General features: G+C 33.4%; 1 protein-coding gene across 2 annotated transcripts in view; it reads right to left on the bottom strand.

Annotated features, from left to right (window-relative positions):
• Positions 1 to 4,410: 4,410 nt before the first annotated feature.
• Positions 4,411 to 12,971, bottom strand: part of LOC131048087 (K(+) efflux antiporter 4) — an 88,180-nt gene continuing 79,619 nt past the window's right edge. The window contains exons 16-20 of one of the 2 annotated variants that reach the window (XM_057981945.2): positions 8,720 to 8,908; positions 8,519 to 8,596; positions 5,412 to 5,456; positions 5,222 to 5,311; positions 4,411 to 5,082 (exon numbers count right to left, since the gene is read on the bottom strand). In XM_057981945.2, coding sequence (XP_057837928.1) covers positions 5,026 to 5,082; positions 5,222 to 5,311; positions 5,412 to 5,456; positions 8,519 to 8,596; positions 8,720 to 8,908 — 459 coding nt within the window. In that variant the 3' untranslated portion in view covers positions 4,411 to 5,025. Of the gene's footprint in view, positions 5,083 to 5,221; positions 5,312 to 5,411; positions 5,457 to 8,518; positions 8,597 to 8,719; positions 8,909 to 9,915; positions 10,006 to 12,971 lie in introns of those variants that run through there. The other variant, XM_059207102.1, reaches the window with a different exon arrangement.

The following is a 12,971-nucleotide window of genomic DNA, read 5'->3' as shown; positions in this document are numbered from 1 at the left end:
GATTCCACCTTCATAGTCCAATTTCATTTTTTCAACATCCTTAATAGCTTTTTGAAGGGAGGTAACCAGATTTCTACCCTCATTTTCATCCCAAGGTGGCTCCCTATTCTCCTGTCTACTAGAAATAGAATGTAGATTGAGGTTGATATTATTGATCTCATGAAACAACCACTTATTCATGTAGGAGTCCACAACTGCATTCCTTGCAATACCTAAAAGATCATTGGGAATTCCTATTCCAAATTCAGAAGGCGGGTGTCAACATTCAAATCCCAAGGAAAAGAGGTTCCACCCTCATGGTTTGTATCAAACATAGACATCCTTGAATCCGTATGAATAAAACAATCTAAAACTTCCTTCCTAGTCGAAATAAGGGAAATCCTCTTCTCTTTTATATTTTTCTTCCTAGCCTTAGGGCCCTTCCCTTCCCTAACTAAAGAAACACTATCTGAATCAGCATTTGTGCTCCACTCATCCCCTTCTGAGTACGACCTATCAAACCCCTCATCCTTAGAGTCTATTGAATCCTCAAGTGAAGAACTTCAATGATCAAGTTTAAATACCAATAGAGTATGCATTATTTTGGTGTTTCCAATCTAACAACTAAAACATTGTGCCATTAGTTCATGAGAAACGTGTAATCGTTAAATAATTTTGTCACCCAAAAGAACATAAAAATAAAACTTGATGCATTAGCAATACACTTGTCAACTTTGCAGTAACCTTTTAGTTGCTAGTATGACAATTTTGTGTTATTGTGCCAAGCAAGCTTGGAATTCGACAATCTATATGGTTGTTTTTTCACTTTTAGACCATATAATACAATTTAAAAAATTATTGGACCATATGCATTGACGTGCTATTTTTTTTCTGAAACCGTATATATGACACTTCAAACTATTAATAAACCATAAAAAATCAAAGTAGGTAATATATATTATATAATATTATAATTTATAATATTGATATATAATATTTCACGATGTGTTTATTATAAAAATACAAATTTATTTAGAATATTTTGAAATGGTGAAATATAATTGTTTCTAATTTTATAATAATTTAATATGAGTTTTTTAGTATCTATTTTTTTAAATTATTTTAATATGATTGTCTTAAATATCAATTTCTAAAGAAACTTGTTACAATTGAAATGAAAGGATATAATTGTTTCTAATATTTAAAATATTCTATTATGAATTTCTAGAATAGTTTCTGTTTTAATTATAAACAAGATTTTTTGGTATGAAGTTAGAAAATCACATAGTAAGATTTTTGCATTTATTACTAATTTATCATTGTTTTCTAAATTTTTACATTATTTTTATCTATATAAGATATCCATATGTGATACGAATAATTAATTGACATCTTTACTATATTCAAGGCAAACAACTTTATATGTATCTTCACAATTATTTCTTAGTCATATATGCACAATTACTTATTTCTGATCACGAACATGTCATCTAGTTATTGAGGGTCATTCTACCTTAATGCTAGGATGGCTATACTTTTCTTATGATCTTATTTAGGCCCATTACACTAATTTTGCCTCATTACATTATGTTACACATGTGAGCGAATCATTTTGACATACACTCTCACAACCATATCTCATAGTATTGTGCTTGCATGCCTAAACATGATCTAAGAACTATAAAATCACATTTGGGAGAATTATGTTTATTGTCTTCCCTATATTATTGTGTCCACGTGCCTTACATGTCCAAAGATTAACATAACAATCCATTTTACAACTAGGGACTTATTGCCTTACCTCAACCATTGTGTTCTCATGCTCTTGGATGCCACAATGAGGGCATATGCCTAGCCTAGTGTTTTATGTACTTACAAAAATGTTCCTAGCCATTGAAAGTAGCATCAACATTCAAATTATTCTATATTGGAGGCAAATTTCTATGCGTTCATTTGCATCTCTAGCTAATTTACTTAGCATGCCTACTATTTGATGCATTTTACCTAATTGTCATGCAATGTATTTGTGTCATTGATTATAGCTTACATTTACATTTTATAGATATTTTTTGGTATCCTCCAATTCCATGCATTTGATGGATATATCCAATTGAAAGGGGCATATCATATCACTAACACTTGTATGTTGAGACAACAAACAATTATAGGTGCCTGCATAAGGACTCGTTGTTTAATCAAAATGGATCTTGATCACACAATAGGTTAGTGCCCAATATGACATGTCATCATACGGCATACCACATTGGGAGGGCATTACCACAACACTTCTCATACAAAGTGAAAAATCCCTTTCATGATTGCTAGGAATAAAATTCAATTTGAAATTGTTTCCATTTTACTTGTGTGAAAAATGGTATTCATTGCAACTCTCTCTATTTTGTAGGTTCTCATGGAGCACAGATGCCTATGAATAAACACTCGGTTCATCACTTTACATTAACCTTGGTGTCCTTTTGTGTTTGAATATTTACTTTGCATGTTTATGAGAGCTCATTTACTTTAAGATACATGTCCATGAGGACTTGTGTGCACTTCAAAGGGGGGAGAAAATGTAGTAGTAAAATTTTTGACACATTTTGACAGAAGGGCTTAAGGGTTATTCCACTATCTTTCACATATCTCCACCTTTACACATTTCCACATATTTGACCTTATCTTATTTGCTTCTACACATTTATATTCATGTGACATTTATTACCTCTCCTTGTCCAAACATTCATTTCTCACATCAAAATTGCAATTTCCTTGCGTTAGGTCAATCTCATGATGTAAGATCAATCTTGCACTATGTTGAATTGACCCTTGAAATACCCATTTTAAAATTCAACATCTGTCAATCCTTTCATTACCACCATGAGCCAACTTGACACGTTTTTATTGTAACATAATGGTATTTAAAGACATTCAATGTGTCTTCATTAATCATCAATTATTCATTGAACCCTATGTGCATTACCACAAGCATCATTCTAATTTTGCAACCAATTCTTATTGTATTCAATCATTTTCACAACTACAAAATAAGGTAATAGGGGGGTTGACCTTGGAGAAATTGAACCTCACCATTTAATTATACTAAATTCAACAAACCAGAAAGCAAAAATGCACATTATTACAGATTAGATCTGCAAGTCGAGACAAATCTGCACCCAAAGTGACCAAAAACTACAAAATCATCCCGCAACGAAGTTGACAATATGTCCTAATTCTAAGGAGGGTATAGACAAAAACGATTCATTTGCAGTCATAAATCAGGCAGAAGTTAGCATGACGTTAAAACTATTTTCTTTCATCATTCCTAGAGCAAGTGGCCTGAACCTCATTTAATTTCTGAATATAACATTATCTTACACAATTTATCATTCAGAACTGTAAAATCTATTCAATGTAGATTTTACTTAATTAGTCTACATTACCATAAGGGAAGGTTATTTTCATTACACAATTTATCATTCAGAACTGTCATCTATTTAATGTAGGTTTTACTTAATTAGCCTAGATTACCATAGGGGAAAGGTTATTTTCCTTTTCGGGTTAGTATGACATTAAAACTATTTTCTTTCATCATATAGTTGAGTGCCCTAATCCTCATTTAATTTCTGAATATAACATCATGTTACACAATTTATCATTCAGAGTTGTCTATCTAGTTAAAGTAGGTTTTGCTTAATTAGCCTTGCTAATCTTACCCTTAATATTTCACTGATGTTTAGTAATTCTTTTTGCTTTTCGATACTTCTCGCGTGGAGCTTTAGACTTTCAAATTTTTGCGGCCTTCGTAAACTGTAGTGTTCTCCTTCGAATCATAATTATCAGTACGTTCAAGCTTTCAGCTAAGCTCATTATGGTTGTTATAAAATGCATCATTTAATAGGTTTACATTAACCTCAGGCTGCGCATACCAACCGGCCACTCTTTAATTGTAAAACCATCATTCACACCTCCTTAAAATCTTGACGAGTACAATAGTATGATGTTCTTACAATGATAAGTACAGAAAGTAAAACAGGTGTGGCTAACAATTAAAGATATATGTGAAGACTGCTGCAAGACTTGTGAGAAATAGAAGGAACTACATGAACTATGACTTGGTGTAAATCTAACCCAATTTGAATCATAGATGTACATTTTTATTATAAGTAACACATTTTTAATTTCCATGAGTACATTTTTATTATAAGTAACACATTTTTAATTTCCATAATACTTTTTTTTCCATGAAATTAATTTTTAGCGAACCATGACCAATGACATGAATTGCTTGACCATAAAAATGTTTTTAACATAAATGATTCGTGTTCATCTGTACAACTTTTTCCTTTGAAATCATTCTCAATTTTATACTGTATTACAAAAGCACTAGGCAAAACTTTCGTTGTGGAGGAACTACAAATTGCAAGACCAAGAGCGGAAAGAAAGAATTTGATCAATTTCAAACCTGGTTAAATTTACAATGAATGATGTTATTTCCCAATGACAACCACATTTGTGTGGTACCAAATAGATTTGCCTGTATAACAAGAAACATTTACTAGTTTCTTGCCGTATAGATAAAAGGAGCATGCTAGCTTGAACTTTGCAATCGTGGGTCGATAACTATTAATGTAGCTCTTATCGCCCAATCAGCAAAGCAAGTTGCAGCCGTTGGGAATTTAGAAATAAATTGCACACAAGAACACTTGACTGGGAAAAATGCATGCAACAGAAATCACTCGAATTTTTGGATCCTATGTTGCAGGACAGAAGCCTCTCAACGATAGAAATCATAGAATTTAAATCAGAAAGCATACAATCAGCTTTCTACTCTGAATTTCTGCAAGGCTGCCCATAAAGGCTCCGATTCTAATGAATATATTACATTGAAGTGCCAATAATGCAGAATTTCAATCACCCTTCACTGCCTGCACTTTCACGATACCATACTTCCACATGATACAGAATGAAAGGTATTTGTACTCGGTGCAACATACAAATTGCCTCCTTCAGTACATGGACTTGTTAATCATTTCTGATAAACTTAGATTGTCATAAAATCCCACCATGTACTTCCAGCATAAGAGCCTTTTCGCCTTTGAAGTTCACCTGCAAAGTAGACTAAATATGAGAATTTTGTAAAATAAATCAAGAATTGAGCTATAGAATCTGAATCCTGCGGGATCTGGATACACAATAAGGAAATGATAAAAAAAATATATTGTAAAATCACAAGAAGAGAGCTAACCTCAGCACTAATATCAGGAGAGAACCAACGTGCAAGAACTCCCAGGTGCACAATTGCAGGTATCATTCTAAAAAGCAGCGGGGTAGTCACCTAAAGCCAAATGATTTCTAGTAAAACGAGGGTTCTGTACATACAAACAATGAAACCAGAACGGAAATACAGTGATTGTATATAACATTGTTTTAAATACCAGACTAAGAGCTGTTGTCCCCAGGAGCAGAAGATATAAATTTCCCTGGAGAAAGAAAATGTGTCATGTTAACAACCATTTCTATCCAGCAACAAATTTAAAAGACTTGGACATTTTAAGTTCTAGTTTGCTGGATGCTGAGTACATTAATGCCTCCCACATTCTATATGTGCTCACAACTGCCAAGAGCGTCTCTTTGTTAACCATCATGAAAAACGTAGCCACCCAAATCATTAAAAATATAATTGCATTAAAACTTTGTATAATTGGCAAGGAGAAGCCATTAAGTTAATGGAATTGTACTACAAAACATAATTCGTATTCCCTAATATAGAATATGGTGAGATATATAATTAAATTCAACCTCAAACCATGAATTTAAAGGAGAGCATGTTTAGGTCCTGAGGACTGTGTAGCTGATATCGGAAGAAGCATTCATGGCATAGAAGATGCAATGAAGGAAAATCAAGCAATTACTATGCATTTCTGAAATCTTTGCCATTATACAACATGGAGCATAGACATAAATCTTGTGCAAAACAGCTGCTTCTAATGCATTCATGCTGACATACGCATCATTAAGTCATTAGATGACACAATAAAAGTTTGTACATTCTCCAATCAAAGATATTTGCAAAAACACAGATCCACAAGGATCCAAAAAAAAGTTACATTTCATCAAACAACCAAATTTCCACCAGAATATAACAGAACTAACAATAATTATAGAAAACGGGATTTGTACTGGTATGGGAGATGAGGATGTGTACCGGTATGCTATTTTTCAAAAGAATAATAGATGGGGGTACTAGAAGATGACAAATGTAAAAAAACTATTTACATGAGGAAAAATTAAATTATGGCTCTATAGCTGCAAGAAAAGTAAAACATCTTGACTCTCGAAACTATAACACTAACATTTAAAAGTACTGAAATAAATGTCAAAAAAAAGATGTATCATATTGGCATTTGATAATTACAATCATGACATAAATGGTTAAATTTAGAACCATAATCACCTAGACGCAGTATATGGGAACCAACACAAGAATGCCATTATTTAAAAACATGATACAGGTATATTGGAAGATGGATATATTTTCAATCAATTGAATTGATAAAACTTCAGAGCATGTAGACATCTTAATCATTTTTATTGTTTCTCTGCTTACTAGTAACTCTTTTGGCTTTGATAAGAAAATTTTATTTTAATAGAAAACTTGTATATTTACATGCTAAAAAATAGAGAAACAAGTCCTAGTGTATTTTTCAGGTCTTATAGCTTTGTCAAAATATCAACACACAAAGAACATAACCAGAGCTATACATATGAGATATATACCAAACTTCTATAAATGTCGAAAAAAAAGATTTATCATATTGACATTTGATAATTACAATCATGACATAAATGGTTAAATTTAGAACCATAATCACCTAGACGCAGTATGTGGGAACCAACACAAGAATGCCATAATTTAAAAACATGATACAGGGATATTGGAAGATGATATATTTTCAATCAATTGAAATGATAAAACTTCAGAGCACGTAGACATCTTAATCCTTTTTATTGTTTCTCTGCTTACAAGTAACTCTTTCGGCTTTGATAAGAAAATTTTATTTTAATAGAAAACTTGTATTATTTACATGCTAAAAAATAGAGAAACAAGTCCTAGTGTATTTTTCAGGTCTTATAGCTTTGTCAAAATATCAACACACGAAGAACATAACCAATGCTATAAATATGATAAATATACCAAACTTCTATAGGAAATTCCCCAATTATCACAGGAAACTTCCAGGAGACATATGAAGACACAAGGAAACCTCATCTTAAGTTACCTAACATCTGGAGACATCCCCATATATGCCTCTGATATGGAAGACAAGAACCAGGGATCCGGGTCTGGATCTCCAGATAACTATGCCTAGAACAAAGCATTTTGTACAGTGACAAATCTGACAGGTACAGAAGGGTGGCATTTGTCTACTATTATGGTGGGGTTCCATATATATCAAAGGCAGTTGTGCATGCATTAGCAGCAATTGTGCGTCAGTGACAAGTGTCCATGTGTCATGGTAGTTTCATTGTGACGCTTGTGGCAGGTTTGACTTTTGAAACAAAAAGGAACAATAACAGAACATTTGCCGCTTCTAGTTAATTTTCACAAGGTTTACATATTGTGTTGAACTTATTGTCATTTTTGCCTTATGTTGTTCACCTTTGTCTCATGCAAAGACTGTACTGTTCATTCCAGCAACTTAAAAACCAATATCTAGCACTAGATTGCATTCTAACCTGTCAATTTGAAGCTCATTTCAGACAGGAAAGTGAATTATCTATAAATCTACAGCAAGCCTAAGACGATTGAGAGATTACAAGTCACCACAGAACTGGCAACTAATAAATAAACATGAGCCCAGCAAGAAAAGCTTGAGTAAAGTTAAGTACTAAAAAATAGCAGGCCACGGTTGTTTTATTGCAAAACAAAAACACCACAATAAATTTACTGAAAAGTGAAGTTGAATACCACTTCCTGCTAACACTAGAATCAAGGTAAATTTTCATAACATCAATCAAATGATTGATAATTTGATTTGATGGAAAACACTTTCTTGAATATCAGCAACAAACAGCAGAAGAGTAATATAACATTGACTGCACAATAGCCCATGTATGGTTCTTTGAGAGTCAGCTTGGATCTATAAGTGCTCAATCCTGTATCACAACTAAATTTAATAGACTTTGCCCAAAGGTGCAAACAAAATAATGATCAAAGATGTTGACCAGATAGGGAATTATGGTTGGAAAATGCTTTCTCATTTGAGTAGCATTTTTATTCCTATAGATTTACTTTCAAATGCAGTTTATGTGAGGACCCTAACCTTTTTCTCATTTTGTGATTTCTCCAAAATCACAGATTAAATATGTAGAACCTTGAATTTTATCCTCTTCATTAAAGGTGGTACATACACATCATGGAACAGCAAATAAATGCTAAGGAAATCATAATTTATTGATATCCAAGTTCATACTGCCTTATAATATGGATAAACACAGGCCCGTGCATATATGCAGACACAGACAAAGAATAAGGACTTACATCAATAAGACGAAGATTGGAAGCACGGCTCAAGAGGACAAATGCAAATTCCCCAATCTGGGCCAGAGACATGCCAACCTACAAAATACAAAAAGATACAAGCAGGCTCTTGAATGATTATTGAAAGAAATATGTCCCGTTAGCTTATTAATAACTTGAATATTTAACAAAATTTAAAACTTCTAAGGGTATATTTCTTACAAGGAAAGATGTCTTGATGCTGTAGCCAAAGCCTCTGACAACAAGACCGATCACAAGAGTTTTAATGACAATAACTGAAATCACTGATGCTATCAAAATGTCAGCATGGTTCCATAGAAACTGTACATTGATTAGCATCCCAATGCTAGCAAGGAATAAAGCTGCAAATAGATTCCGAATGGGTTCTACCTGGAAAATGAATAAACTAAGCAATAAGAATGCGTGATTCAAAAAGCTGCGATGTTTGATCGAATCAACATGAAACTGCTCTAAGATATGCATCTTTACACAGACAATATATGCTATTCACACATAGTTATCAGAAGAATGGGAATGATAATGGTACGGGAGAAAGGGATGTACACTACTTTGCTACATGGAGATCGTAAAAAAAAAAAAATCAATTAATTATATATAACTTAGTTACTGGTTCAGGTTCAGGTTTGGGTATGGGGGTTAGGTCACTAGTAAGGCAAAAAAATAGGGGTTGAGCTTGTTTTGGGCACATCTATACAAAAGAAACAAGTTACGGATTCAGCCAAACAATATTTTGGGGTTTGGTTCACTGGCACAACATTTCAAAATTCTTTTATATATAGACTAAAAATTGAAAAAGACGAATAAGCTAACGATTATAAATAAATGGATAAAATAAATTAACTACATATTAAATATTAGGGAAATAAATTCGGGTATCTGATGAATAATATTAAGGCTTAGAACAATTTAGGAAATAGAGACAGTAAAAATCAAGGAAATGGCTCAAAGATTATGGGAAAAAGATTATTAGGTAAACGTGAAATGACTTGATAAATCCTTATCAATCACTCGACATTGTAACAAAAATGATTTCAGCAATTTTTGAGGTTTACATGCTATCCCAGCCCCAACATTTAAACTTTGAATGGCTCGGAGATTAAAACTTGTTTCTTTTTATCAATAGGCATTATGGATTCCAAAGGGATGCATCTCACAAATGAACTCTCGGAAAAGTTCTGCCAGTCAAAATTTTGGTGCATCTCTACAATGATAATAGAGAAACTCCCAACATCAACAAAAAAACAACATTAGGACTCTCCCGTCAACTGCCTAAAACCGTTACAAAACAAAAAAAATTTATAAAAGTCTGAGGCCATCAAGTTTTGTCAAATTCTGCCAGGTTCAACGTGGGTATCCCAAGTTCATTCAGGACGAACCTACAGGCAGAAATCTGGCTCTTGGATGTCTCTCTGCCCCCACCACACCAAAATCCAAACCTGAGGCGGATTGTGCCGGATCCAAAGGGTCTGTGCCAAGAATGAGTAACAGAAAAAACATATAAAATTCATAAATATATACATATTTGCATCTAAAAACAGGACTTCAGTTTAGAAAACAAAATAGCATGTATATATATGATTTAATATACAAAAGCACCATAAAAATAAAAAATATCATGCTTCGTATCCATTGTCAAAAATTAAAATAATAAAATCTGCCATCGGCATCATACGGATCTTCATAAAACTCATCATCATCATTAACATCCAATAACAATGATGTAAGTAGATTATATTTTATCGAAGGTATGATTAGAGTGTAAGTTAACCTTTAACTTCATATAGTCATATAATGTTTGAAGGGTGTGTTTTATTTCCCTTCAACATTATGTAACAAAATAATTTTTCAATTTACTCATTTAGGACTTGAGAAATGTTCCGTGCTTACCAAACATATACTGTTACCTTGATACTTTATGAAAAAGGAACTGTGATGAGTAAACGGTGTCCTTTAAGCTTTACAATACATAGGGTAAACTTATTTCATCTTTCAATGCAGCCAACAAATTTATCTTTAGAGGATAGTACTAAACCATCTGTTGGAAGCTAAATTCCTAATATTTAGTGATATCTAAGAAAATATTCATAAGACAGATAGAATAGAAGTTGTTCATTGTGAAGATATAATGACAAAGGAGTACCCATTAACTTCCATGGCAGCCACTTATGTCCAAATGAATAAGAAAACACTGGTATTAGACATGGATGATACATTGATACTACAGAACACATTGCCATGCAAAGGTTTGACTTCAATGTTGAATTTATATGAGAAGAAAAGCCATATTTCCATTGAATTTCTGGGGTTCACTACAGTAGCGAACCCAACCAAATCCAGATCTGTTCTGCAGCACCCTGCACAGACCCACGGGGAACCCAAACCAGGAAAAACAGGACCCAGATTCAGGGCTGTTTCTGAGCGAACAGGTTACTTCGTATGTGCGTGTGTGCACATGTCTATCTATCTATCTATCTATATATATATGAGAAAAAATAGCATATATATATACATATGAAAAAAAAATAGCATACAGTGCATATGTAACTTTAAAGAATGTAAACAACTAAAAAGTTCTAAAATAAAAAAAAATTAACATTTTAAATTATTGAAATAGGTGTCAACTTCAACATTCGCAAAGATTAATATAAAAAATTACTTTAAGCCATTATTAACTGGAGATGGCAGACAGAGAGTGAGTAGGAATGCCATTATTTTAAAAACAGAGCAGGCGGTCCTTGGAAATGACTATGTTTTTATATATAATTGATAAACCTTCGATGCATGCACACATCTTAAGTTTCATTATTGTTTTTCTTCATACTGCTACATCTTTGGGATTACATATCTTTAAGTTTTAGTATATTTCTTAGTTCCTTTAGCTTTTGTCAACCACATATCAGCACCTTCGGAAAACCCACTGTAATTTATATGATATAAACCTCTATGGGAAGTTTCCCAATTTTTAAGGAATGCTTCTAGGAGATGTATAGAGAAGCAAATAAACTTCACTTGAAGTCTCCTAATGTCTGGAGATGTCCTCCTATGAGTCTCTAAGATCAGGATGAATTTCTAGTATGGGAGATGAGTACCTATTGTCAGGGTACGCCTGATATGTCTATTGACAACAGCCGTCTGGACATCTCAATGTAAAGGCAAAATCATACAAACCTAAACACTATCACATATAAGTTATATAACTAGTTTTATATACAGACATAGTGCCATATATTTCTTTCACAATCATTTTTTAATTAATGCCATACTAAAAGAATGTATGGCATCTTATTTCTAAACCTACATCTATCCAGACCTCTAAAGACTTGTTGGCATCCTTATAGATGCTCCTGAACATGCAAAAGGTGACAAGTGACAACTGGTTCAACAAACAAACAGTGGGACAGTAAAGTGGGTAACCTGAATAGTAGGCCAAGCTGGGTGTAATGGTTGCCCACTACTCAGTGGAACTGCTGCTCTAGAACCCATATTACTATTTTTAGCCACAGTTCCATTACTGTCATTAACAAAGTGATAAATAAAATCAAAATGTGACCTTCACTGCAGAAGGTTTCTAGCTGCCTTCCAACCCTCGAGGATTATCAACAGTAATGATAGGAGGCTCATGTTCTATTTGCGACTTACAGTCGCTTGCTTTCCTGCTTATGTTGTCCAGTTTTAGGTACCTCTGGCTTCTGGGCGGTGGCTAATTCGTCACAACCACAAATAAGTTGATAGCCATAATATTTAGCCACAAAGTATGATTTGAAAAATTTCTATACCACATGTGCACCTCAAAATTTGAAAAAAATGCAAAAGCGTTGAGGAATTTTAAAAATTGCTCGGTTGACTTATATGGGACAACTGACTTCAATGATGACAATGGGTGATTTGACCATTGGCACCTCAATAGGTGATCTCAAATGTTGATATTAGTGCTATGTCACTATATTACTTGGAGTCAAGTCTGGGAGGGGGAGAATTGTGTTATTATGATCCCACTTGATGGCTGAATGATATCAGCCCCTGTAGGATTCTAGATTTTTCATATGGTACATACCACAGAAGCCTCCAAATGTAAGAAATGTGTAATATTGAAAAAAATGGCTGCCAAGATCACCATAACTAGAATTTTAGCAGAATACAATGAAATTTGTGCATTTAATTACAACAAAATTTGTGCCAACAGTTTGGTTTGAAAATCATGAAAAAAAAAGTACCGAAAAAAACTATAATTCAACCCACAGTCATGAATGGATTTTCTATGGCTTCATGATAGAAGTTCATGAAGTTGACTTCAAGGTGGCAGTTGGCTGGTCTGAGTTCAAGATGTCACATTATGACTTTTAGATGAAAAAAGTAAACTGAGTTTAGATGATTTTGCCTGCTTCCCTGAATCTGTAGTAAGATATCCTCTCCTCAAAATATCTAAAATTTG

This window comes from Cryptomeria japonica, chromosome 6 (assembly GCF_030272615.1).
Source record: "Cryptomeria japonica chromosome 6, Sugi_1.0, whole genome shotgun sequence".
NCBI lineage: Eukaryota > Viridiplantae > Streptophyta > Pinopsida > Cupressales > Cupressaceae > Cryptomeria > Cryptomeria japonica.
The sequence above is the reverse complement of the archived record's forward strand: the minus strand, read 5'-3'. Positions and strand labels throughout refer to the sequence as shown.